At 37.5% G+C, this 25,790-nt stretch overlaps 1 protein-coding gene across 3 annotated transcripts; it reads left to right on the forward strand.

The window, feature by feature from the left end:
- The first annotated feature begins 11,788 nt into the window (after nt 1–11,788).
- LOC133861763 (uncharacterized) lies at nt 11,789–25,573 on the forward strand. Of its 3 annotated transcripts, none has more exons than XM_062297563.1 (6): nt 11,789–12,032; nt 14,906–15,040; nt 15,156–15,251; nt 15,502–15,648; nt 23,371–23,536; nt 23,992–25,573. In XM_062297563.1, the coding sequence occupies exons 1-6, from the start codon at nt 11,949–11,951 to the stop codon at nt 25,305–25,307; spliced, it is 1,944 nt and encodes a 647-aa protein (XP_062153547.1). In that variant the 5' UTR covers nt 11,789–11,948; the 3' UTR covers nt 25,308–25,573. The 3 variants fall into 3 exon arrangements, with proteins under 3 accessions (XP_062153547.1, XP_062153546.1, XP_062153548.1); XM_062297562.1 differs by having other exon boundaries at nt 11,790–12,032; nt 23,989–25,573; XM_062297564.1 differs by lacking the exon at nt 11,789–12,032 and having other exon boundaries at nt 14,904–15,040; nt 15,148–15,251; nt 23,989–25,573.
- The last annotated feature ends 217 nt before the right edge of the window (nt 25,574–25,790 follow it).

Here is a 25,790-nt window from a genome sequence, read left to right on the forward strand (position 1 = left end):
TTCTAGCAGTGGTCACGCGCCTCCTACTTTGGTAGCGCAAAATTGCTGCAATGATTTTGGTAATTTGCGGAGTGATTGTTCAAACAATAATATTTTATTTTTTATTTTTTATTTTTTTTATTTTTAAAGAAAATCGTTGTGTTCCCGACATGAAGGTTGGTTTTTCAATGTGGGAAGTTCTAAAGTCTACCAAACAGAATCTTCGTAATAATTCACTATTTTTTTCTCTTTTTTTTTTTTTTTTTTTTTTTTTTTTTTTTTTTTTTATAACAAAATAATTGTGCTTCTGGACCATCACCTTTGATTTTCTTTGTGAGAGTTAAGTTTTTATTTTAAATTTTATTAAAAAAATTTTTACAGATTCGTTAGTGTGCCACATCAGATTTAATGAAATCATGACATGTGGCACCTATAATAAAAATACATAAATGTAAAAAACAAAAAAATTAAATTTAAATTCAAAACTAAAAGCTTAGAAACTATTTTTTTTTTTTTTTTAAAGGAAGAAGAAGAAATCAAACTAAATTATAATTCTGTTGCTTTTTCCTTTCAGAACAATTGCAAAGATCAAATTAGAATTCTTATTCTCATAGCCAGGCGCCATAGAAAACAAAATCATTGACCAGTGATATTGAACACAACCCAAAATTAGTGGATACACATTAGTGTAATAAGATTCAGATCAAATCGAGTCGACCTGGTTAAACGTGAGTAATAAATGGGTTAATTAGACTATAACTACATTTTGATTGGATATTGTGCGGAGAAGTTGGGTTACATTTATTAAATTATGGTTATAGATTATTGGATATGGATTATTAAAATTGATTGTGTATAACTAATATAATTTATGTTTATAAAATATAAAATTGTGTTAATCAGGTCATATCAAGTAATTGGTTTAATTTAACTTATTTATATTAAACATGTTATGTTCGGGTCAACTCAACATGATTTGTTTATTACTATGTGAGTTGTGTCATGCCACATGTTTATTTAAAGGGTCGTATCAAGATTAAGAGGTTTATTTGATCTGTTTTATTAAATAAGTTGAATTAAAGGTCTGTTTGGATTTGCGATTTCAAAAAGTGTGATTTAAAATTACAATTTTAAAATGTGCGATTTGAAAAAAAAAAAATGATTTTTAAAAACGCAGTAAAGCATTTGGCAAAATCGCAGTTTAGCATTTAAAATTGCAAATTAACCTTTAAAATTATGCGTTTTCAAAAAAGTATCATCTTACTTGTGATTTGAAAAAGCATATTTTCTGCGTTTTCAAATCGCAATTTTTAAAAACGCAGTTCCCAAACGATTTATGTTATGCGATTTGGTTTAAAATCGCACTTATTGTCTACGAAATCACAATCTCAAACGCACTCTAAAATTAACCTATTTTATAGCCGTATACCTAGACTTTGAAACGACAAAAACCCTTCAAAACTCTCATGTATTTTCAAACACAACTTGGGCAAAAGTTGTCCTTGGCATGCCCATTCAAATGGGGTATAGGCGGAGCCATGCAGTGAGCAGTGAGCAATGAGCATGGAGCAACAACAACTTCTTTAATCTTAGGCCTTTTATTGAAAAATGGAGGTACAGTTAGCCAGTCTCTCTTCCGGAAAGCGACTCCCTCAAAAGTCAACTTATGACATTTTCAAAAAGATGTGGTTGCATCAAAGAATCCAATTATCTAAGAATTGAAAATCGATAATATATGTTGAATTGAGTTTTGGCTTAGTTTTCCTCAATGATATCTATATATAATAGGAGAAATGCTAGGTGTACTTAAAATTTTACAAAGGGAAGCTTACAAACTAACATGGAGCAATATGAGAGGCTCCACGCCAGCTTAATATTAAAATAAGTTAAAACAATTTTTAATACATAAAGACCAAACTACCCTTCCATCTCCGGTTGAACTAGCCCACCGAAAAATCGTGGACTCATTGCCAGGTGGTGCTTCCAGGTTGCAATCATTGCCTTCTTTGTGATGGCGATCATTTACAAGTAGTGCCCGATCATCGCCTTCTTCGTGATAAGACCGGATCACGATGGGTTTCGGTGTTTAGGATCACTGGCCGAATTTGCTACTGGCCGGACATCGAAACCGACGCACCAGCCCAATCACTGCAGGCAAGATCTCCGTTGCCGGCCGAATCTGCTACTGCTTCCATCTCCGGTTAAACCCATCACACCGAAACCCACGGATCTACTACTGGACAGACACCAAAACCCACAGACCGGTCGGATCTGCTACTGGCAGGATCTTGTATATAAGTTCCCGATGGGTTTCAGTGTTTAGGATCACTGGTCGGATCTGCTACTAGCCGGACACCGAAACCCATGCACCGGCAGGATCTCTGTCGCCAGCTGAATCTGCTCTTGCTTCCATCTCCGGTTAAACCCATCACACCGAAACCCACAAATCTACTACCGGACAGACACCAAAACCCATGGACCTGGCATATCTGCTACCGGCCGGATATGCTCCCGGCAGGATCTCCCAACTGGCCGGATCTCCCCCTCCTTCTCAACCATCTCATGTTTCTTGGTCGACCATCAGAGGCTAGGAGTAGGGGTAGGTGAAGGGCATTTTTGTCTTTCTAGAATATGCCACGTCAGTTTGTAAGGTTCTCTTTGTAAAACTTTAAGTACACCTAGCATTTCTCATATAATAGACTTTCAACTTCTCAATAGCTACAAACAACGCAAACACTCTGTTTTCCTCTTCTTTTTAACAGTTTTAACTCATGAGAGTTAAAAAATCCTTAATCCTCTTCCTACTGGTTATCATTATGCTTCCACATATGCAAGCTTCTTGCTCTCATTCTATTGGCAAAACTTCTAGTGAAGAAAAAGAACAAGGTTTAAGGACCAAGTATTCTTCCATGTTTTTGCGAAGCTACTCTGTGGAGTCCAGGAAGAAAAAGATCTCTTCGATTCACACAGTTTCACACCCACTTGTGCCTGGTGGACCAAACCCACTTCACAATTGATTGGATTTTACTGTTTGTCATATATCATATTACCGTTTTTATTTGATGGCAGAAAAGATATATACTATACAAAGTTCTTTGTTTTTGTAGAGTGATTTATGTCAAAGTTTTGCCATGAGAAAATAGAAGTTGCACAGAGAGTTCTAAAGAGAAGGTTTATGTTGGACAACAATATGACAGCACAACCTCAAAAGAGAAGGTTGATGCTGCTAGTTTGCTGTCTGCGTATAAGGTTCTCTAATGTGTTTGTGTGAATTCTGTTAAATTACCACTTATCTCAAAAGCTTAAGATGATAGAAAGAGGTAAAATTTAATCACTTAATCAATACTCTTGGGATAAGCGATGATTTAACATGGTCTCAGCGCAGAGGTCATAAGTTCGAACCCTGTCTCATTCACCTATCTCCCATGTCAATTAAATATCCAACGTGTTAGGCCTACTTATTAAAAGGGAGTCCGAGCCCACACTTGAGGGGGAGTGTTAAAGTATTGATTAAGTGATTAAATTTACCTCTTCTTATCAGCTTAAACTTTTAGAACAAATAGTAATTTAACAAATTCCAACGTCAAAACCAAGAAGTTACTGTCCGAAAAGCCTAAAGAGACTGCTCTACTCCAATAACTTTAGTAACAAGATTATGAAAATGAAGCACTGCTACTTTCATATGGATGATTGAAACTATATTCTCATTGGTTTCAAGTATGGTTCCAGCAATCAAGAAACAAAATCAGCACATTCAAAAAACTGAAAATTAAAAAATAAAACTCTCCTCTGATGGGCTTCAAGTAATGGTCCAGCAATCAAGAAACAGAATCCTCACATTCTTAACAACTGAAAAACTAAAATTATTGAATATATTAAAATCATCCCCCATGTGCATATCAGAGCCTGTAATATGGTCAACAAATAAATGGGGCTTTTAGTAGTAATAAATTCATGCAACAATATGTACCTAATAAATAAACAAGCTTGTAAGAAATGATGACTGAACATTACAGCCATTCTCATAAAATGAGATATTATGGGATAATTTTAAGAATACTTTGTAGACTTATTTCATGGGACTTGAGAATAAATTTTTCGAGTAGAAAATTCATTGCCTATGACAGTCTTGAGATTGTTATGGCATGCTACAACATGTACTAAGACCATCAACTTCCATTGGTTCTTAAAAAGAATGAAGAGAAAACAAAGGAAGATGCCCAAAATGCTCAACAAAGGAAATAAAAACTTGACTGGAGTACCAAAGCAAAAGAAAAAAACTAACTTTGTTAAATCTCACCCCCTCCAAAACACACTTTTTTTTTTTTGAAAAGTACATAACCCCCTCAAACTACTATCTCATTGTCAATGTCCCTTCCAAACTACTAATTATGTTAGTGTCTCATTCTAAACTACAAAAAAATGTCAATGTCACTCCTAATGACAAAAGTACCCTTCATACAATTATTAAACTAAAAAAACCAAAAAATTATTAAAAAAAAAATCTAAAATAACAAAAAGTTATAAAAAAAAATACAAAAAACAAAAAATAAAAAAAAATGGTTTTTTTTTTTTTCGTTTGTTTTCATAACTTTCAGTTATTTTTTTGTTTGTTTTTGTTTTTGTTTTTTTTTTTAAAATTTTTTGTTTTATTATTTCGTAACGAATTTTTTTATTTTTTATTTTTATAATCAGACCTTTTCCTCATACACATCTCCTTTTTATAACACAAAATTGAATAACGAGGTTGGTAGGGTTAATTGGGATATAAGAAAACAAAATTGAATGCCAAAATCGTTTAGATCAATGGAATTGAATGATTGATCAAAATTTATGTGATGGACCAATTGGGAAAAGGAAAATCAATCACGAACTGAAGCCGTAGCCTTAATGATGCCATGCTCATAGATAAAATAATTAAAATAGTAGTATATTGACAATAAAATAGTAGTTTGAGGAGGCTATATGCACTTTATCCTAAAATACAAATAGAGGAGTAAATATGGCACAATTTTAACTTTTAAGGGTATTGGCCTTGTTTGGCAAGTGAGAGAATAAATCAGAGTAGTGAATTGTTAATATTAAATTAATAAAAGTGATAGATGTGATATAAATTAAAATGACTTCTAATTTACAATGTGTGTGAATAGTGTGCAACAAAATATTAAATGCAGAATAAAGGGAGATAAATATTTTGTTGACGAAGTGAAAACTCAATTAAGAGAAAAATCACTCCGGGGCAGCCAAACCCAGGATATCCACTATTCAGAAGACAAAACTAGTTACAAAGTAGTAGCATTCACATACCCCTGATGCAGTGGTCGTACCTTGAACTCTAACATGTAACCCAATACGAACGCCTTCCAACCAAGTCTCCTACTTGAAGGGGTCTTTAATAGAATCATTTACCCTAAGGCCAACCGCTAAGATAGACCTTAGATCAGCGCAACAACAGCACACACAACAACGACTTAGGAGAGACTAACTCAGCACAATAACTCTAAAATATAACTCTCTAAGCACTAAGGAATTCAATACCGAATTATTGCAGTTCTCAAGCCTAGGAACTTTTATTTATAGGCTATAGATTCAAATAAGCGTCTGGCTTGAAAGACCTAGGCGCCATCCGGACGGTAGACATAAGGCGTCCGGACGAACAATTGTGCGATCGGCTTTCTAAAATTTCGCTGAAATTCTTTCCAGATTTGAGCCGCTTCCGGACGGTGTTGCCCTGTCGTCCAGACGGTCGCACTTTAGCTACACGCATTTTCCATATCAAGGCTTAGCATGTCCGGACCAAAGGAATGGTTGTCTGGACGGTTGATCTGATGCACACAATTTTCATATAAGTAGCTCGCGCATCCGAACCATGAAGGCTGGCTTCCGGACGTCTGAATTTTGAATGCGCGACTTGCCTTATGGATGATCGCGTTCGAATAGGAATCCACATTGTCCTAACAGTTGCAGCGATCTTCCCATATATGTGTTTTGGAAAGAAATCCCATAGCTGGTCGAACACTGAGTGTCGTCCAGACGTGATGATGAAACGTCCGGACGAATTCAAGCTGGAGCAGTTCGAAGCTTCTCGACACAGAGGAAGGTCCTGACAAAAAGTTCTCGTCGACAGGACGGATGGTGCTTTGGACAGTTGGGCGTCCGGACGGTATATCATGTCGTCCGGACGGCTGCAAGGGATCCGATTTCCCTGACTTGTAGACTGTGCAGAATCTTTTAGAAGAACTTTGAATAGCTGAATCCATGTTTAAATGCATCATTACATAGAATTGATTTTGTTCAACAGAATGTAGCCAATTACAAACTAACACGGACGTTATCCTTGATAAGACAAGACGTAGAGAAGAATCGCAATCGTCCGGACGTCAGGACAACACCATCCGGACGCTTGCCCTTATTATGGAAATTGGGTGCAGCTGAAGTGCAACCGTTCAAACGCGGCCTTATTCAGGAAAGATTTTTAGTGCTTCTTGGACAGCTGGTTGCACAGTTGTCCGTCTAGACGGCCTCAGCTTGCGTCCGGACACCGCCTAGAGAAAACCGAATCAGAGTCGATTTTGGTCTTTTGTAGCCTATAAATAGAGGCCTCTAGGCATGAATTATTTACAGAATTCGGTATTGAATTCTTTAGAGCTTAGAGAATATATTTTAGGAGATATTGTGCTAATCCGTTTGCTCTCAAGTCGTTGCCTTTGTGTGCTGTTGTTGTGCTCGTCAATTGAAGTCTATCTTAGGGAGGAGCCCTAAGGTAAAGGAATCCATAAAATACCTCTTCAAGTAGGAGACTTAGTTGGGAGGCGTTCACGTTGGGTTACGTGTTAGAGTGCTAGATACGATTGTTGCATTGGGTATGTGAGTGTTACTGTCTATGTACTAGCTTTGTCTTCTGATAGTGAATTTCCTGGGTTTGACTGCCCCGAAATGGTTTTTCTCTTCATTGAATTTCTATTTCGTTAACAAAATATTTGTGTTATTTAAATTCCACATTTACAATATTTTGTTACACATAGTGCACACACACATGGTAAATTAGAAGTCATTTTATTTTTCATTTTGTTTTAAAAACAAGACGCCAAACGCATGTAAACAATATCAAAATAGGTTGCCAATTAGGCTCTATAAATCTCTAGGTGTTTCCACCTCCGGTTAGAAAAATTGGAGAGTACTTAATTGGCAATGACAGTAAGTAGTTCAAGGCATCCAAACAGCAAGTAGGTTTCCTTGGTCATTCAAGCTCCTCTTTCCGTCCGCTCTTCCCAAAGTGAGCGAATTGCATGTAGCGATCTGTAGGGGCTTATAGTTTAATTGGTTGAAACGTATCGCTCATAATGGTTATATTGTAGGTTCGAGCCCTACTAAGCCTACCACCCACTTCTCCTCACCCGATACAAGGCAGTAGAAGTCCCCGCCACCCTGCAGATCTCAATTTAGCGACGGCACCTGGAACCACACTGCTGCCGCTGCCCTTCGGGTACGCCTCCTACGCTTACCACTCACCTACGCTCTTGCAGCATGCCCGAAGGGAAGCCACTAAAAGCACAGAAGCCGCTGCTAAAGGGAAAGAAGCACATCCTGCACCTGCTGATATGATTCATTTAAGTAGCTTTGAAGTCCTGATCCTTCCACTTGGAATGGAACAGAAGATGCTCTTTGTGATAGGCGGAAAGAGGAAGGAGGCAACCTAGCTCACGAAAGCCTTGCAACAACTATGCGGCTATAAGGGCACCTTGACAAGTGGTATTAGAGCCAAAGGTTAGGCCAAGCCATGGCTAGTAGGAAGAACCCGTAGGCTAGTGTCGTTGAAGAGGCTCGACGGAGATGGTTCGATTCAAGCGAAACCAAAGGCATTCGTTGGCACCCGAGATGCTAAGGATCGAAGACTTTTAGGACATGGAGCGGTTTGTCGGATTAAGTCCGAGGAGGCGTTGGTGAATACGGCTGCCATGTATCTTGATGGTTCAGCCAAGTTCTGGTGGCGGACCAAAAGATGTAAAGAACGCAGAGCGTGAAGTGAACTTAGATCCATTTTCAGGACGAGTTTCAGGTAGAATGGAGGGTTCCTGCTCGGTTGTGGTCCGGCATGTTGATGAGCCTGAAGCAAACATGCCCCATACGCAAGTATGTGAATGCCATCTTAATACTAAAATGATATTAATAAAAAAAATAATCTAATAAATTTAGTTATTTAATTAATACTATAATACTCTCCGTCAATATAAGGTTTAACATAGTTTAATTGAAATAAAATATATAATATGGAGTCAATATTCAAATTTGGAATCATTTCGAGGATACTATATGTTGGAACAGTTTTTCGGATGGTGAGCATCGAGATGTGATAAACTGCAAAAACAATGGGGTGTAAGCAAAAGAGCTTGCTAGTGTGTGCCAGCGGAAAATAACTTTGATGTTTAAGTCATCAATGTGTTTAGAGAATGGGGAATAACGAAAGGACGTACATGAGTTTTTCAGTGAGCAAAAAGTCCTATATACATGGATGACGCTTCCCTTTTGTAGTGCATGAGTTGAACAATTAGAGCCGTGATTGATCTCTCCAAATCATGGGATTCATGATTAATTGTAGAGGTTCCTGAATTCCTCAAGTTATCAAATCTTGTATGGTAATACGAGATTTGATATTATTTGATTTGCTGCTAATGGAGCTTTAATCCCTGCTTTGCATAGTACAGTAAAATCGTGGTGGCAAACTTGTTTATGGGCTTTATTGTGCCTATACAGCTTGTTTCGTCTGAAATGGGCCTCATGGGCTAATGTCTTGCGTCGGCCCAATTCCCCACACTATATTAAATCACTTGTCCAATAAATAAATTTATAGCATAGTATTTCTAATAATATCATAATATAACATGTTAAAAATATTCAAAAGTTTAAGTTTCTAAGATAGTTATTTAATAGTTACATAATATTTCCAACAGTTTATCTATCATTAATTGTAATACCCACAAGTGCATTTAATGAAAAATGAAGATTTTTTATTTCTAAGGTTAAGATGGATTTAAAACATTATACTATTTGAATTTTAATAAGGTGGATTTTGAGAATAGCCTCATAAAGTATTCAATTTTTGGTAGCATTATAATGGGCAAGCAATAAAATTTTGAATTAGGTCAAGTGGGAATGGGGATTCATTTTTAAAATTAGGATAAGATATATTATTATTAGTGACCGATGAATTTAACCCTTTGACTTTGATTTGATTAGATAAGGGACGAGACCCACAAAGGATGGTTAAACCTAGAGGATTTCACTTAACGCTACTAATTACGGGTGCCACTCAACACGATCATGCCACACGATTGATTGTTAGGAGGAATTACTCAATTCCAAAAGACGCTTGATTGTATTAAAGAATGAGTAAAAGAGATAATTTTTTGAGTAATTAAAATAACTTTTATTGCTCCAGTAAAACGTTGCGGTGAAAATAATAATAAAATATATGAAAAATTATACTACTCCTCTTAAACTACCACTTAATTGTCAATGTCCTCCCCAAACTACCAATTGTTTCAATGTCCCCCTCTCAAACTACTAAAACATGTCAATGTCTCCACTAAGACCAACAAAAAGACAAAAATGACTATAATTTTTTTTCTTCAATAAGACAAAACTGTCCTTATAAATTTTTAAAAAAAAACTAAAACAAAAAAAATTAAAAAAAAGGAAAAAAGAACGATTTAAATGAAAAAATAACTGAAAATTATAAAAAAATTAATAATTAAAAAAACAAACAAAAAAAAAAGGAAGAAAAGCCCTTTTTTATTTTTAGTTTTTATTTTTAAATAACTTTTTGTTATTTTAGATTTTTTTAATTTTTTTTTTTTAAATTTTAATAATTTTATGAATGACATTTTTGTCAGTAGGGAAGACATTGGCATTTTTTGGTAGTTTAAGAGAAGATTGACACAATTGATAATTTGGAAAGTATATTGACAATAAAATAGTAGTTTGAAGAGGCTATATGCACTTTATCCTAAAATACAAATAAAGGAGTCAATATGGCACAGTTTTAACTTTTAAGGGTATTGGCCTTGTTTGGCAAGTGAGAGAATAAACCAGAGTAGTGAATTGTTAATATTAAATTAATAAAGAGTGATAGATGTGATATAAAGTAAAAATAATTTATACAGAAAAGTAAAAAAGTTTTATATTGTAGTGAATTTTTTTATTTGAATAATAATAATAAAAATATTGATGTGATATAAAAAAAAAATTAAAATATTTTAATGTTGATTGTTATTGAAAAATATATATATATATATATATATATATATATATAAAAAAAAAAAAAGTCGAATAGTAACGACTCACTATTCTGTTTCTGGTATGTTGCTGGCCAAACAACGCCATTATCACGGAAGGAATCCAAACTAAAATATGGAACAGATAAGGTTAACAGTTAACACCATACCTAAAAGTACCATGGCAGTGAAGCATCAGAGTGCAGAATCTAAGCACATGAAGCATATAAATCATTAGGAAACATCCAGTGTTCCGCCGATGGATTACACAATTTACACTCCCATATGTGCCTCTGAACAAATCAATAGGATAGTATTTAGCCACGACTACATTTTTGATCGTATGTGCCACACCTACACTAACTTTTAACAAGAAGTGCCACGTTGTCATTTTTTTTTTTAGAAAAATATAAAAATAGAGGTTAAAAACTATACTTTTATTTAATTATTTTTTCATTATATTAATATAACCAATCAACTTTTAATTTTGCTTTTTTAAAAAAATAAAAATTGATCTAAAAATCGATTAACACTACTACATTGGTAAATAAAATAATACTAAAATAAAAGTATAACTTCTAACCTTACTTAGTGATAAAAGAGAAATACTATATATATTCTCAAGTACTCATTTTTTGACGTGACAATAAAATTTTAAATTTAATAATAATTTTTATTGCTACATTTAAAAAAAGAAAAAGAATATAGCATTTCTTCCAATAAAATAGTAAAGTCTCTATCATTCAATTTGTTCTAAGAAACTACACCAATGGCATATATTCATTTTTGTTTTAGCTTATTTATCATTTCTACTCATAATGTTTGCTTGATAAATATTAGGTGGCGTGCAATTTGTGCTTCAATCTCGACCTCAGCACATATTTTCGATATTGATTTGTTTACGTGGCATGTAAAACTCATCTAATTACTTTATATCCTTAAAAATGTGCAAAAATTATATCTCATTTTGTGGTCGAATCAAAACTACTTTGTTGGTATATATTGAATTTAGATTTAATGATAATTTTAAAAGTCACAATAATTTTGACTTTTGATTTAATGATAATTTTAAAAGTCACATTAATTTTGAGAAAATAGAAAAAAAGAAAGAGAAATACTAAAACGTCTACTGTGGTTCTTCATAGGTCATTTGGTGTTGACTTGACACAGAAAAAAAGAAAAAAGAAAAAAAAGAGAATCGGTTTCAAGTTATAGTTTTTTTTTTTTAATTTAAAAAAAGTGTGCCAAGTCAGCACAAAATGACTCAAAAAATACGACAGTAGATATTCTAGCATTTCTCTAAAAAAAAAAAAAAAAAATAGAAAAAAAAAGAAGAGTTTAATTATTCATATTCCTAGTCAAGATTTTCTACTTTGTTGGAGTTGAACTTTGGGACACGTGAGTCTTTAAAAGGAAACGGAAGGATATTTTCAACCATAATGTACAAACAGAAGCAGCATGTGTGACAGTAGTGTGAGGGAACAGCATGGAAAGTTACCACAGAGGATAGAGTATAGTCCTGACACGTTTTAGGCCGCACCAATTGGCAACACCGAGAGTTTGGCCACACGTGGCTCCGGAGTTTGCCTTTTGTCCGAACGCTTGACTCACGCACACAGATTCGGGGAGAGTCGGAGAGAGACAGAGAGTAGTCTCCGACGATCGTTGACGAATAAAGTCAGATTCCGGCGAAATATGACGGAGGAGAGTTCAGAGGACTGGCTTCCGCCGGGTTGGACCGTGGAGGTGAGAGTGAGAAAGCATGGTAAAAGAGATAAGGTAAAAAAAAGGAACATAATTTTGACTCATAAGTTTACTGCTTTTTCTCTCATTTCAAGCTTATAGTTTCAGAAATGTGCAAGATCTTCTATATAAGTTTACTGCTGGGAGTATTTATTTTAGCATTTGTTTCTTTTCTGAGTAGTTTCCTTTTCTGGATTTTAAAGGGTATTTTTTGTGCTTTAAAAACGGTAGTTGCTAGAGTTGGTTGGTGTTTCTTTGCGATGTAAAATTTTTAAATTTTTTGTTTTCTCTCTTATGTTTTATCTTCCCAAAACAAAAATATTAACAAATAACTCAAACACAGAACACTCTTAAAAACACAAAAATAGTTCACATCAGAATAGTTTTTCAAACCAAAAATAAAAAAACAACCCACAAAATACATTAACACAGAGCTACTATCATTCTTCCAATTTCTTTAACGAGGTATCGTACAGTATTTGTTGTGTGTAGAATGGTAGATGTGAACTATAAGTTACATGGAAAAGCATGCTGTCTGATTAGTGTATTTTCAAGGAATTCTGTGTTATTTGGAGATTATGAAAGCAAACTGATGGAAACTTTTGCGGTATTTGTTGTGAATTGTGATGGCGGGATGCATGATGCAAAACCAGCTCAATGAAACATCAGCAAGAGAGATTATAGAGCTGTGTGCACAATTATAGTAAGATAAAAGAACACTGATGTTCTTATGCTGCAAGCATAATGATGTGGAAGGTTATCAATGAACTTTTTAGGATATGCTTTTCCCAGATGCTGGATAGGACCATAGAGAGATTGCTGTTAGGTGGTGGGGGGAATCAAAATGCAGAACACAAATTTGTGCTGTGGTGGTTTTGGAAAAGGGTTTTCTTAAGAGAAACATTTTGAAAGGGTTTCCAACTTGCTTCTAATGTGTTCTTTCTACCATTTCCTGGCTATTTCTTTATGCAACCGGGAAGCCATTGAATCTTTGACTGATTGCCGTTACTGGTTCTGAAATATCATTTGTTTGGTTACAGCAAAATTTTACAACAATGGTCACTATGTTGCATAGTTGCATTGGAGTGGGGTATACACATTGGATATCTCTGTTCCATTGTTGTTGGATATAGTACCTATATAAAGATTTTGTGGTGGGTAGAGGATTTTTGTGTTTTGGTTTGTCATGCAAATCCCCTTCTTCAACTGGTTTAGTTGGTAAGAAAAGTTATGCGAATTTTATCTGAGATCCAATACAACCTAAACTCCTTTCAGTTGAACTTAATAAAACTATATCACTTAGCTCACATGCTTTTTCATTCCCAAAAGTCACTAGGAAAATAAGATAAGATTGAATACCTTATGTTCTTTTGTGTCCTTTGTTTTCCTGGCAACCAAAAGAAGTGTAGTTGGCAACATTTTCTATTCAAGAAATATGCAAGGTTCTAAAGCATTAGGAAGCCTCTTTGACATAAGAGTAAGCTGTATTTTGGCCCAAGTTTCATGAACCCTTTTTTAAAAGCTTTTGTTATTGTTATGCTTAAGCCTTCAAAAATTCCTTAGTGCTAATTTCTTCAGTTCATATGTATTTGTATTCGACAGTAGTATTCTGTTCAATGTGGACTTGTTTATTAGTGTTGGCATAGCAATGCCTCTTAGCATGTTATCCTCCTTGAGTTTTGATTATTCAATGAATGAAGATGCCCACTCAGTGAAAAGATCATTTAGGATGCAGGAGTTTTGGTTTATCATCTACCAAGATGATCTAATTCAGGGCGGGGATCGGGTCCGGGGTGTCTTCAGCGTTCGGCGGAAGTCCATGGGAGCGCTCTTCGGCCGGACATGACGTCGGCGGCAGATCCTGGGGTGGATCTGGGTCTGTCACATTCCGGGGCTGGTTCTAGGGATCGGCAGCTTGTTCCAGTGGTCGAGTCCGTCAATCAGGCTACTGTTCTTCCCCCCTTCTGGCGCCGGTGTTGCGTCCTCCGGTGCTTCTGAGTGATCTTCCTTCTGGGGTGCGGTCTTCTATGGTTTCAAGTTTTTCCGGTTCATGGCTCATCCATCGGCAGGCAGTGGTTCTTCCGTTGGCTGGCTCTGTCTTGGTGAGGTCGGGCGTTGAGGAATTTCAGTTTGGTGAGCCTGGTGCCTCGTTAGGCGGTGCTGGGCATGCTTCCATCTGCGTTGCTTCTGGTGCACCTTCAGGATCTCTCCTTCGGCAGGTAGTGGTGCATTCGGATGCCCCTGCCTTGGTAAGGAGTTTTGGTGGGGTTCCTCTTTTTGGGAAGTTTGGAGGTCCTCTCGGGGTTTCGGCTTCCATTCCCCCTTTTCAGTGGGTCTTGTTTCCTCAGTGGCCAAGGCTGTTCTCCTCTGTGTTTGGGTGGCCCCAGTTACCTGGTTTGTCATCTGGGGTCTTTGAGGTGGGGGAATCTTCAAAGGGGATTTGATCCGAAGGAAAGTGTTGTTATTTACCCCAGGGTAGTGAAAGATAGTAGGTCGTGTTTTCGCACGATGGGGGTTTCGTTTGTGGGATTTGATCAGAAGGGATTTCTGGATTTTTTGACTTTGATTGAGGATGAGCGCTATGACTCTGATTCCCCTCCTAAGAAGGTTAAGGAGATAAAAAGGAAAAAGGAGAAAAGAGAGGTCAAGAATCTAGAATGTTCTATTAATTTCGATGCTAGGAGTGTGGGTTCTAGCCGGGTTAGGGGCAAGAAGTTGGGGGTTTGATGTAGAATTTCTTCTTTTGGGTTTTTCAGGTTTTTTTTTTTTTTTTTGGTGGTGTCCTTTTTGTATACTTCCTTTATGCTTAAGGGCGCCTTTTACGTTTTTTTATGCTATTTTGTTTATTACCTATCAAAAAAAAAAGATGATCTAATTCAGATTTAAATGCCCATTTGTGCTTGGTGCAGTATTACTTTGCTCCCTCAAGTGGACTGAGATTCAATTCCAGGGCAGAGGTGTCTCGCTATCTCAACACTCCAGAAGTCTGCAATCCTAAACCGGAACAGAAGATAAAAGACACCCTCAAGCGATCTGCAAAAAATGTCTGTTGAGTGTTAACATAATCTGCTCTTTATGATATTGTTTTTTCTTGTGATCTAATATTAATCTGATTTTATTAATTTGGAGATGAAAACTTTGATTATTCAAGCAATCTAGGTTGTAGTTGAGAAAGCTATGGCAGAAGGGTTACCTCCAGGATGGATCAAAGAAATCAGAGTCACAAAAAAGGGTCATAAGATCAGAAGAGATCCGGTATCCAATCTCTAATTCCTTTTTCTGGTATTTTAATATGTTTGTCTGATTTTTATTTTTTCACCCTACTTTTCAGTCATTTAATTGCAAGTCTTCTGTGTGTCTTTTTCATGGGTTAGCTCACATCTTGCTAGTTTCTTGATATGCTTGACTTCTCATCTGTAATTTGCAAATTGTTTGTGCTCTACATATTATTAGTTGCTGAGCCACTGAAAATTATATGTCTTTAATCAATATTTGATTTCTGCAGTTCTACACTGATCCTGTCAGTGGATATATATTCCACTCTATGAAGGACGTACTTCGCTATCTTGAAACTGGGGAATTAGGAAGGCTTGCATCCAAGCCGAAAGACAATGGAAACATTGATATGGAGTTGGAAGATGATAATATTGTTGTAAGTGTACTCGTGATTGAATTCACCAACTTTATATCTCTGTCTTTTCACTTGGTTAAATTTCTTTGTAACTGCAGCAACTTTCTTTCTGTTGTGAGGTTTGTATGAAAAGCATTAGAGAAAAAGAGGAGGCTCATTTCACTAACGTGCCTTACCTCACACATCTTATTATATAAGTTCTGAAAATACAACAACAACCAGAATACCCACAAATCCTAACAAACTCTGCTAACACTCCCCCTTAGGCTGGAGCATATACATCATATAAACCCAGCTTGGAACAAATAAACTTTAACCGGTTATGACATAAAGATTTTGTAAACATATAAGCTAATTGGTTTCCACATTTCACAAATGGTGTAGATATATCTCCATTAAATATTTTTTCTCGGATGAAATGACAATCAACATCAATATGTTTGGTCATTTCATGAAAAACTAGGTTAGATGCAATATGTAAAGTAGCCTGTTTACCACAAAATAATAGGTTAGGCGTGGGAGCTGAGAACCTAATCTCCTGAAGAAAATTTTGTAACCATGTCAACTCACTAGTAGTATGAGTCATTATCCTATACTTTGCTTTAGCACTAGATCGCGCCACCACTGTCTATTTCTTACTCTTCCAATTTACAAGATTACCACCTAAGAATGTACAATATCCTATAGTAGACTGTTTATCTAAGGGAGAACTTGCCCAATCTGCATTAGTAAAACCTTCTATCCTGAGATATCCATTTAGTCTATACAATATCCCAAGACCAGGGGCTCTCTTCAAATACCGAATAATGCGAGTAACAACGTCCTAATGTGAAACCTAAGGAGCCTCCAAGAACTGACTAACAATATTAACTGCATATGAAATTTTGGGCCTGGTGATAGCAAGAGAGTTCAACTTTCCAACTAGACGACAATACGTGCCAGGATCTTCAAATAATTCCCCTTCATCGTTAAATAATTTATGATTTGGATCCATCGGAACCTCAACAGGACGAGCACCCAAAAGACCCGTCTCTTCTAACAAATCAAGTACATACTTTCTTTAAGATAAGTTGATACCTGCTTGAGATCTAGCAATTTCAATACCTAGAAAATATTGAAGTTTGCCCAAATCCTTTGCATGAAACTGCTGTCGCAAAAATTGATTCAATCGGGCAATGCCTCTTGAATTATCTCCAGTAATAACAATATCATCTACATATACCACAAGGAGAATCTAGCTTGCAGTAGCATGTGAGTGAAATACTAAATGATCCGTCTGACATCTCTGGAGACCAAACTCTAATACCGCTTCAAATAATTTTTCAAACCATGCCCTTGGTGATTGCTTGAGACCATACAATGCCTTTTTTAACTTACAGACATGACCCTGATACTCCTACCAACAAACACAGGTGGTTGCTCCATTTAAACTTCTTCATGTAGCTCCCCATATGAAAAGGCACTTTTGACATCCAATTGAAACAAGGGCCAATCAAGATTAGCAGCCAAAGAAATAAGAACACGAATAGAAGAAATTTTGGCAACTGGAGAAAAAGTTTCCTCGTAATGAATGCCATATGTCTGTATATAACCCTTTGCAACCAAACAAGCTTTCAACTGTTCAACTAAACCATCAGGATTAAACTTAACATTGTAAACCCATTTGCAACCAATAGTTTGTTTATCGCGTGGTAACGAAACCAGCTTCCACGTCCCATTTTGATTGAAGGCCTCCCTTTCCAATTCCATAGCTTGCCAACAATTAGAGTAAAATAACGCATCATGCATTGTATTTGGGATAGAAACACTAGAGAGATGGGAAATAAAGCAAGAAAGTGATGGGCACAAAGAACTAGTTGATACAAACTGAACGATAGGATGTTGGGTAGTACAAGAACATTACCTTTCTGTAGAGCAATAGGCAAAGAGACGGATGCTAGTGGGGACGCTGGATCTGTAGACAATAAGGATGTTGGTAGGGGGTGTAGGAGCTGATGGTCGAGGGCGATGTGTATAGACCTAGAGAGGGGTAGGCAAGCATAGAGGCTAGAAGATTGGAGGAGAAGGAGAGACAGACTCAGACAGGGTCGGAACATGCATCAATATGGGTGTGACATCAGGCTCAAGAGTAGAATTACCCAAAGAAGTAGGACCAAGAAAATAAGGGGTAGATTCAACAAACATGACATCGATGCTAGTGAAGTAGTGTCAAAGAACAGGAGTGTAGAAACGATATCCCTTTTGGGTTGTGGAATAATCAAGAAAGACACATTTAGTAGCATGAGGGTCAAGCTTATCATTTCCAGGACCCAAATAATGAACATAGCAAACACACCCAAAAACCGTCAATGGCAAGAACATGGGTGAAGATTAAAATAAGAGAGAATGAGAGGCAACATCTAAGACTGAGGAGGGCATTCGGTTAAGGAGATAATAAGCAGTGAGAACATCACTCCGAAATTGTTTGGTGACATGCATATAAAATAAGAGGGCACGTGCAACATCCAATAAATGATGACTCTTGTGTTTAGTCACACCATTTTGTTGTGGAGTGTGAGCACATGAGGTTTGATGCAAAATGCATACAAATAAGAAGCAAAAGAACTAGATGTATATTCTTTGGCATTATCAGAATGCAAGATACAGATTTTATGAACAAATTGAGTCTTAATCATATTACGGAAAATTTGGAAAATAGAAAACGATTTTTCATCAAAAAAACCATGTCATATGAGAAAAATCATCCAGAAATGTCACAAAATAGTGAAATTTATTGGATGCTATATTAATTGGACCCCATACATCAGAATGAACTAACTCAAAAGGACTTGAAACCCTACACAACTTTTCACGGAAAAGAGACACGATGATGCTTACTAAGCTGACAAGCTTTGTGATGCACATCCAACTCATGACGAAGACTAGGGATGTGATGCTTCAACGTAAAAAGTGAGGGATGACCTAGACAACAATGCCATTGAAGAGCAGATTGACGACTGCAAAGCGCAAGAGTGAAATGTAGGTGCGAGATCCAAGTAATTTAAGAGAAATTTAATACATTTAATAGTGATTTTCATTGCCACATCCGGGAGTTAGCATTTGGAAGTAGACACTTGAGAGTATGTCTAGCACTCATAATTTAATCCACCAACTTCATGCCCCGCAACAAGCTTCCTCGTCTTGAGATGCTGAAAAATGCACAAAGGAGGGTAAAAACTAATAGAACAATCTAGAGTTTTGGTAATTTAACTAATGGATAACAACTTAGAAGGAAAATTAGGAACATGTTGAACAGACAACAACAACTCAATATCAGGATTCAAATGTGGATTGCCAGAGCCAACAACTTTGAAAAGGGAACCATTAGCTAGGGTGACGCTTTGAGGTGTATCAACAATGTTAGTACAGTTTCTGGTATGGCGTGAACACAACTCTTCCTTCTAGATTCTTCAGACTTTCTCCAAGAATGCTGCAAAATTAGCAAACCTAAGAGACCCTTCCGGGGGTCTGTTTCGATGCTTAAGTTAGCTTCTGCTAGAGAAAAAGTGTTTAATTCTCTTAAAATCAGTCTTAGTTTATACCTGGGGATGGAGCCTATTTATAGGCTGAGATTTGCACCCTTGCTGCTAAGATTTCAGGATTTTTGCCAACAAATTTGGGATTAGCCTCAATCCCGGATTTTCGAGGACTGGGCACGATCTCAAGAGATCGTGCCTGTAACGTCCATCTTAATTCGTGGGATTCTCATCCGGATTTTCGGGGCTACAATTAGTATCTGAGTTCTTGAGACATGCTTGTCCCGGGCCTTAACTGAGTTTCGAGAACAAGCTCGTCCCGGGCCTTGGCTGGCTTGATAGCTGAGTCTTGGTCTCGAGATGTTTCATTCTTGGGACTCAATCTGACTATATCTCCTGCCCCGTATTCTTGGGAATAGTTGCCTGGTATCTATCTCTCGGGATTGAACTATCCCGGGAGTCTTGCTATTTTGGCTGCTTAATATCTACCTCTCAGGATGGGACTTTCCCAGGAGTTTTGTTGTTTCTCCCTCTTGGGCCGGTACTGACCCAAAGCCTGGTCTGATTGAATTATTCCCAACAAACATCATGATAATTAGAGAGGGAAGTAGAAGAACCAGTCATATGTTCATTTGCTCTAAAATTGATAACCCGCAGGTCGCTAGTGGAGGATAAGAGATAGAGAGATGTAGTACTTGAGTGAGCACAAGTAGCAGTGGACGAGGAAGAGGCCCGCTTGTGGACTAAGAAAATTGAGCATATTCATATTTAGAAATGGAGATCAGATCAGAATCTAGAGTTGGGCTCGTAGTAGCAGGTGGTCTAGATGTGGTTGGAGAATCCTTCTGAGAAACGTAATTTGCAAACTGATGCAGGACAAACCCACAAAAATTAAAGAATCGTGATAGAGAAAGAAGAAGCAAGATAAAGAAGAGAAGCCCCCAAGGGATGGAGAATCGTGAAACAAAAAGGGGAGGGGGGGGGGTGGGGGGGGATAATTGGCAAACCATCAATATCAATTTTCATTCATCATAATCTGTCAATTACATTAGAAAATTATGCTTAAATAAACTATAGACTAAACCCTAACCCTAATCCTAGGGCAACGCCCATTTAATAACTTGCCTAACATAATTTTATTCACTTACCTAACATAACCTAAGACACGGACAATTTCTTTTTATTGAATTACAAGAAGAACCAACTAATAAAATTAAATAAAACATAAACTAATACACCAAATTAAAACCTAAATAAAAATTAAAAATCTTGCTACCGCATTCTGCATCACAAACCCAGATAGCTTGCCGTGTAAATCCCAACAATAAGTCACAGAATGATTACTATGGCCATAATGAGTGCATTTGCGAGGCTCATGACTTCTAGTCCGACCACCTCGACCGCCATTTCCCTCACAGGAACTACCAAAACTGCCACAGACAGCAATAAAAGCAGTGGGATCACCATTACGCTAAGAACTCGACTGAGAGCTATGATCAGAAAGAGTAGCGCTCTGAATCCTAGAAAAACCTCAAGAAGAGATGGGAGTTCTGAACCACCCAAAATCTGTGTACTAACATACTCATACTCGGGTTTCAAGCCGAGAAGAAACTAAACCACATCCATATCTTGACATTGCTTTAAAATAGTCTTCGGGTCAGTGGAGAGCGGCTGATAGATGTTCCTCTCCTTACAGATTGCCACAACCTGATTGTAGTACTCGTCCACAGTTTGAGCACCATGTTGAATCCCAAAATATTGTTTACACACCTCATAAATCCAAGTGATATTCCCAGTACCATATGTCTGAGATGATCCCAAATATCCTTGGCAATAGGAAGATAGATACATGAGGATCCAATGTGAGGCTCAATATTGTTCAACATAAGTGAGATAATTTGATTGTCTTCTTGGTCCCAAAGGCTAGTGGAGCTAGAGTCTGAAAGTTTCTCAGATTGCAAATGATGATACAGACCTTTCCCTCTTAAGGAATACCTCCACTGATCTCGCCCAATAGACATAGTTTTCCCCATTGAGTTTCACATAATTCATAGGAGCATTAATCATAAGAGCCGAAGTGATAAAATCAGATTTAGAGGCCATAATGTATGTCTAATCCACCACACAGTGTACTAGCAACAACAATTAATCCCGTAAACTCGAACTAGAACCAAGCAAGCAGCAAATAACCACAAAAACTAGCTGGAAAACCCACCGACAGTACTGAATTATGCCAAAAATCACAAGAAACAGCTCCAAACCAAATCAAAACAACCAAGAAATTGCATAAATGATCAGAAACTGGTTGGAACCGAACGAAATAACCAGAAATCTGACCTGAACTGGCTGAAATATGCCAAAAACCAAACCGGAACTGGCAGAAATATTCCTAAACCGGAAAAAATAACTCTAACCAGTATCAACTGGTTGACAAATAAACCAACCCTGTTTGAACCGATCGAAAAAACTCAAACTGGCTTGAACTGGAAGAACCGGCAAGATGAGGCGAACTGGAGCTGGTCAGGCTGAACTGAAGATGGGCTGGACTCAGCCCAAACTAAACCAGGGATATCCTATCCTTGGATTACAAACCGCTTGAATTAGGTTATGGATATCCTTATCCTGGATAAGGAACAGTAAGCACCCGCAACAAAATAGCCTTCTTCTCCGGAACTCACTGGAAATTCGCCAGTGACTCTCAGATAGTGCCAGCAACCACCACGACGACGGTGAACAAGTCAAACGATGATTAAATCCACGCAAAATCCACTGATGTCACTGAAACTACGAAACTGCCACTACCCTTAGCTCCAGCCACTGGAGACGGCATTATTGTAACACAGAGAGCGCCAACCACAACAACCAACCACCCTGCGTGAATTTTCACTGCAGGGAAACACCTAAATCATAGCAGCCACAATTGCGGTTCTGCTAGTTACATCAGACCACCAACCACGACGGAACCAACAACAACAATGACGGCGACATCACACCCCTCATGATGGTGATCTCGACGCCATTGCTTTCCTAACACAGGCATCAAGCCCAGTATCTCAGTTCTCTTCGATCAATAGCACGTGTAGATTGGGTGAGAGAAAAGTACGAAAAGAAGGGAGAGAGAAGAAGCAGAGAGAAAAACAGAGGATCATAGGTAAAAGAATTAAACCCTGGGCTCTATACCATGTTGTGAGGTTTGCATGAAAAGCATTAGAGAGAAAGAGGAGGCTTGTTTCACTTACGTAGCCTACTTCACACATCTTATTATATAGGCTTTGAAAAATACAGCAACGACTAAAATACCCACAAACCCTAACAAACTCTTCTAACACTTGCAATTCAACTTTAGGGTTCCCAGTTCATAGATGGTCGACAACTATAATAAAATGGTCAGTCTGCCTTGTGAAAGCTGGAACAAAGAATCTTTCTTTTTGTTGAATTAGATATCGTAAAACTAAAGAAATAAAAAGAAGGGTTAATACAAACCCACTAAGGTTACAAAATAGAAAGACCTGAGGAAAAGAGAAGAACCACGCATGACAATAAGCAAAAAAACTAATGTATTTGTGTATACCCCATAAATCTCCTGAACTGATAAGTAACCTGGGTCCTATCTCCAAAAGATACCTCAAAATTTCACAATTAACCGTTCCCATCTTGAAATTGCAAAGGAACTCCTAGTCTTTCAAGATATGCGCTTAGGCATCACTAGGTCAGAAAGTTTCTCCCATTAAATTTCAGTTAGTGTGTATGCAAAATCAAGGAACTTAGCTTATTTGCCTTAACATGGTTTAGTGTGTATTGGGTTATTACAAAGTACGTATGTGAATCTGATCATCAGCTATGTTATTCAGCAAATTCTGTCAATTCGACTGACCAGATTCTCCCAATCTGCCTTCCATTGCCCACTATGGGGAATTGTTGTCAACTAATGTTAGTAGTCCTATGTGAGGTTAGTCTATACTAGTTGTGATCTGGACAAAAACCAGTTGAGCTGTCACAAAACGCATTTATATATTGGGAATTATATTAAATGTTAGATATTTAAGTCTGCCTTATGCAGGTCTGAGTATGTGAAAGTTACAGATTTGGAGGTTTGTTCATGATTTAGATCTCTCTAGTCTTTGGATGTATGTTTTTTTAAGGTTCAACTTTTCTTACATTATTAGCTTTACATGATGGAACAAATGCACTTATTCAACTTGGTGTCTTCCTTTTGTTTCTATCTTAGTCGCCCGCTGTAGCAAAGAAGCAGAAATCAGTGCCCAGCAGCACAAGGGAACCGATTATCTGTGATCAGAGCTCAAAGTGGGATGTGATGGTAAAGGATGAACATATGCTTAATTCTTCCTGTACAGGAAAATGCGTGCCCCTCTCCGAACATACTTCTAATCAGTGTAAATTTCTGAATTCCCATCTCATTATGAGATTATTTCAGTGCTGTCATATTTTCCTCTTATTAATGTTCTTTCCACCTTTCTTCCTTTGGGTGGGGGATGACTTTCAGAGTTCCATGTTTATCATAGTGAAACTTCACAAATTGCTTAAAAAAGAAGACGAAATGAAATTTGTTAATAACCATTTACTCTAGAAGTGTAAGCTATTTGAGAATAGTGGAATGGTACTTTCAACAAATTACATTAGACTGCAGTTTTTCCAATGTTGCAACTATTTCTTATTTTCTGTTCAAGAAGACACGGGTTAAGTAGGGGCTTCATGGAACGTTTAAGTGGTAAAAAGATTTGCATCCAGGAAATATAGGAAGTTGGGTCATTGATTTTTGTTTATAATCCTTACTCCATGTGCCAATATTAAGATATTGAATCTGATATGCATTCACCACGTGTAGCAGGTAGGCTGGACATTAATTTGAGCAGCTCTATCCTGCCGGAAGCCAAGGTTTCAGAGCAGATAGAAGGGAGGAATGATTCTGCTAAAAGTGTGTTTGCTTCTGCTCCTGTCGTTGGATTGCATCCAGCTAATCAATCATTGGAAAGTAAGGGGACAATGCATGAAAATGAAAAGATCCAACTTGACATGCGCAAATCTAAAAGCAAGAAAGAATATAACTTGCCTCGTCGAGCTTCAAAACGACTTGCTGGCCTTGATATTGATCCAACGCCAGAACTAAAAACTAGTCGAGTCCGTCGATTTGTTAAGCTGCCAGGTGAGACAGGGGCCAGTACACCTCCGAGTTCTTCCCCTGGTAGATTGGCTCACTGGGCATCCCCGGAGCCTGCTCAGCTTGAGGCTGGGCTGGAAGCAGAGAGTAATTTTGATAGTTCCAAAAATACAGTATTGGTGGAGTCCATCGATAGCAAACACACATCTGCAGACACGACCACTCCAGGAGAGCATGCTAGAAAGATGCAAGAAGAGAAGGATGACCCAAAGCCAAAATCTTCTGTTGTTTTGCCTGTGGAGAACCTAGCTATTTCAGAAGAACTTGCTGGAAGGGTTGGAAAAGGGAATGAAGAAAATGAGAAACCTGGTATTCCTGTGGACCTGCCTTCCATGGATCTATGGTCAGATCCATGCATCCAATTTGCTATAAAAACTCTCACTGGAGAAGGCATTGACAGTCCCAAAAGCACCGAACTTTCGTCAGTATCAAACAATAGCCAGCTTGCTAGTGGGGACTTGGCTACTTTAGCTACTCCAGGAAAAACTAAAATGGATGAAACAGAAAATAAGGGCGACAAGAATCAAGGATGCTCTGTTGTTTTGTCTCTTCAGGACCTAGCTCTTCCGGAAGAGCATGCCAGGAAGGTTGAAGATAACTACAGGGACTCTGAGAAACCAGGATCACCTGTCAATATGGCTTTTAGTGATTCATGGATGGACCCATGCATAGAATTTGCTGTAAAAACTCTTACTGGTGCTATTCCAGTGGACTGTGTTCTTGATGTTCAGGATTCCTTTCATTCACAACAAAGCTCATCGCAAACCCAAGCAAGTAGTGGCTTGACTTCATCGAATGTTGGCTTTAATAAATTTTGTCCAACTGATTTTTTGGGTAAGAAAATTGACACTCTGGAGAATCCCAATTATAGACATCAAGCTCTGGTAGAGCCTGTATTCCCGCACACAGGAAATGTCAGCTTGCAGAATTCAGCTACAACTGTTCTCCACCGACAAAGTGAAGGGAGAGGCGATAGATGCCAATAATAGGCAACGAATTTGACTTCATTTGTACAGTTTAGAGATTTTGTAGAAGGATACTTCCAGGACTACAACCTTTTGCTTTCTTGTACTAATTCCCCACTGCAGAATGACGACTATCTGCATGTCATTCTGTGTACTTCTTAAGAAGCCAAGCTGTAGTTATCATTATGCCTACTTGTCTCTAGTGTTTGTATTGATACTTGATAGTAAGCCGGACTGCATGTGCTGGACACTGTTTATTAATTTTAGTCCTTTTAATGCCACTGTCACACTGAGCTTTTGTTGCCCGTAATTACTGTCCTCGTTTAAGCTATAAGTTACCAACCAAACGCATCTGCTTATCCCACTCTCAGTGTTCCAACTTCCAAGCCTCCTGAGCTTTTTTGTTTTTCTTTGTTTTGTTTTGTTTTTTAAATTCAGCCTCTTTGAGTTTGATAACTAATCTAATTGCTTGAGGGAGACAGTTTGATGGATAAAGCACTTGGT

This window comes from Alnus glutinosa, chromosome 2 (genome assembly GCF_958979055.1).
Source record: "Alnus glutinosa chromosome 2, dhAlnGlut1.1, whole genome shotgun sequence".
Lineage (NCBI taxonomy): Eukaryota > Viridiplantae > Streptophyta > Magnoliopsida > Fagales > Betulaceae > Alnus > Alnus glutinosa.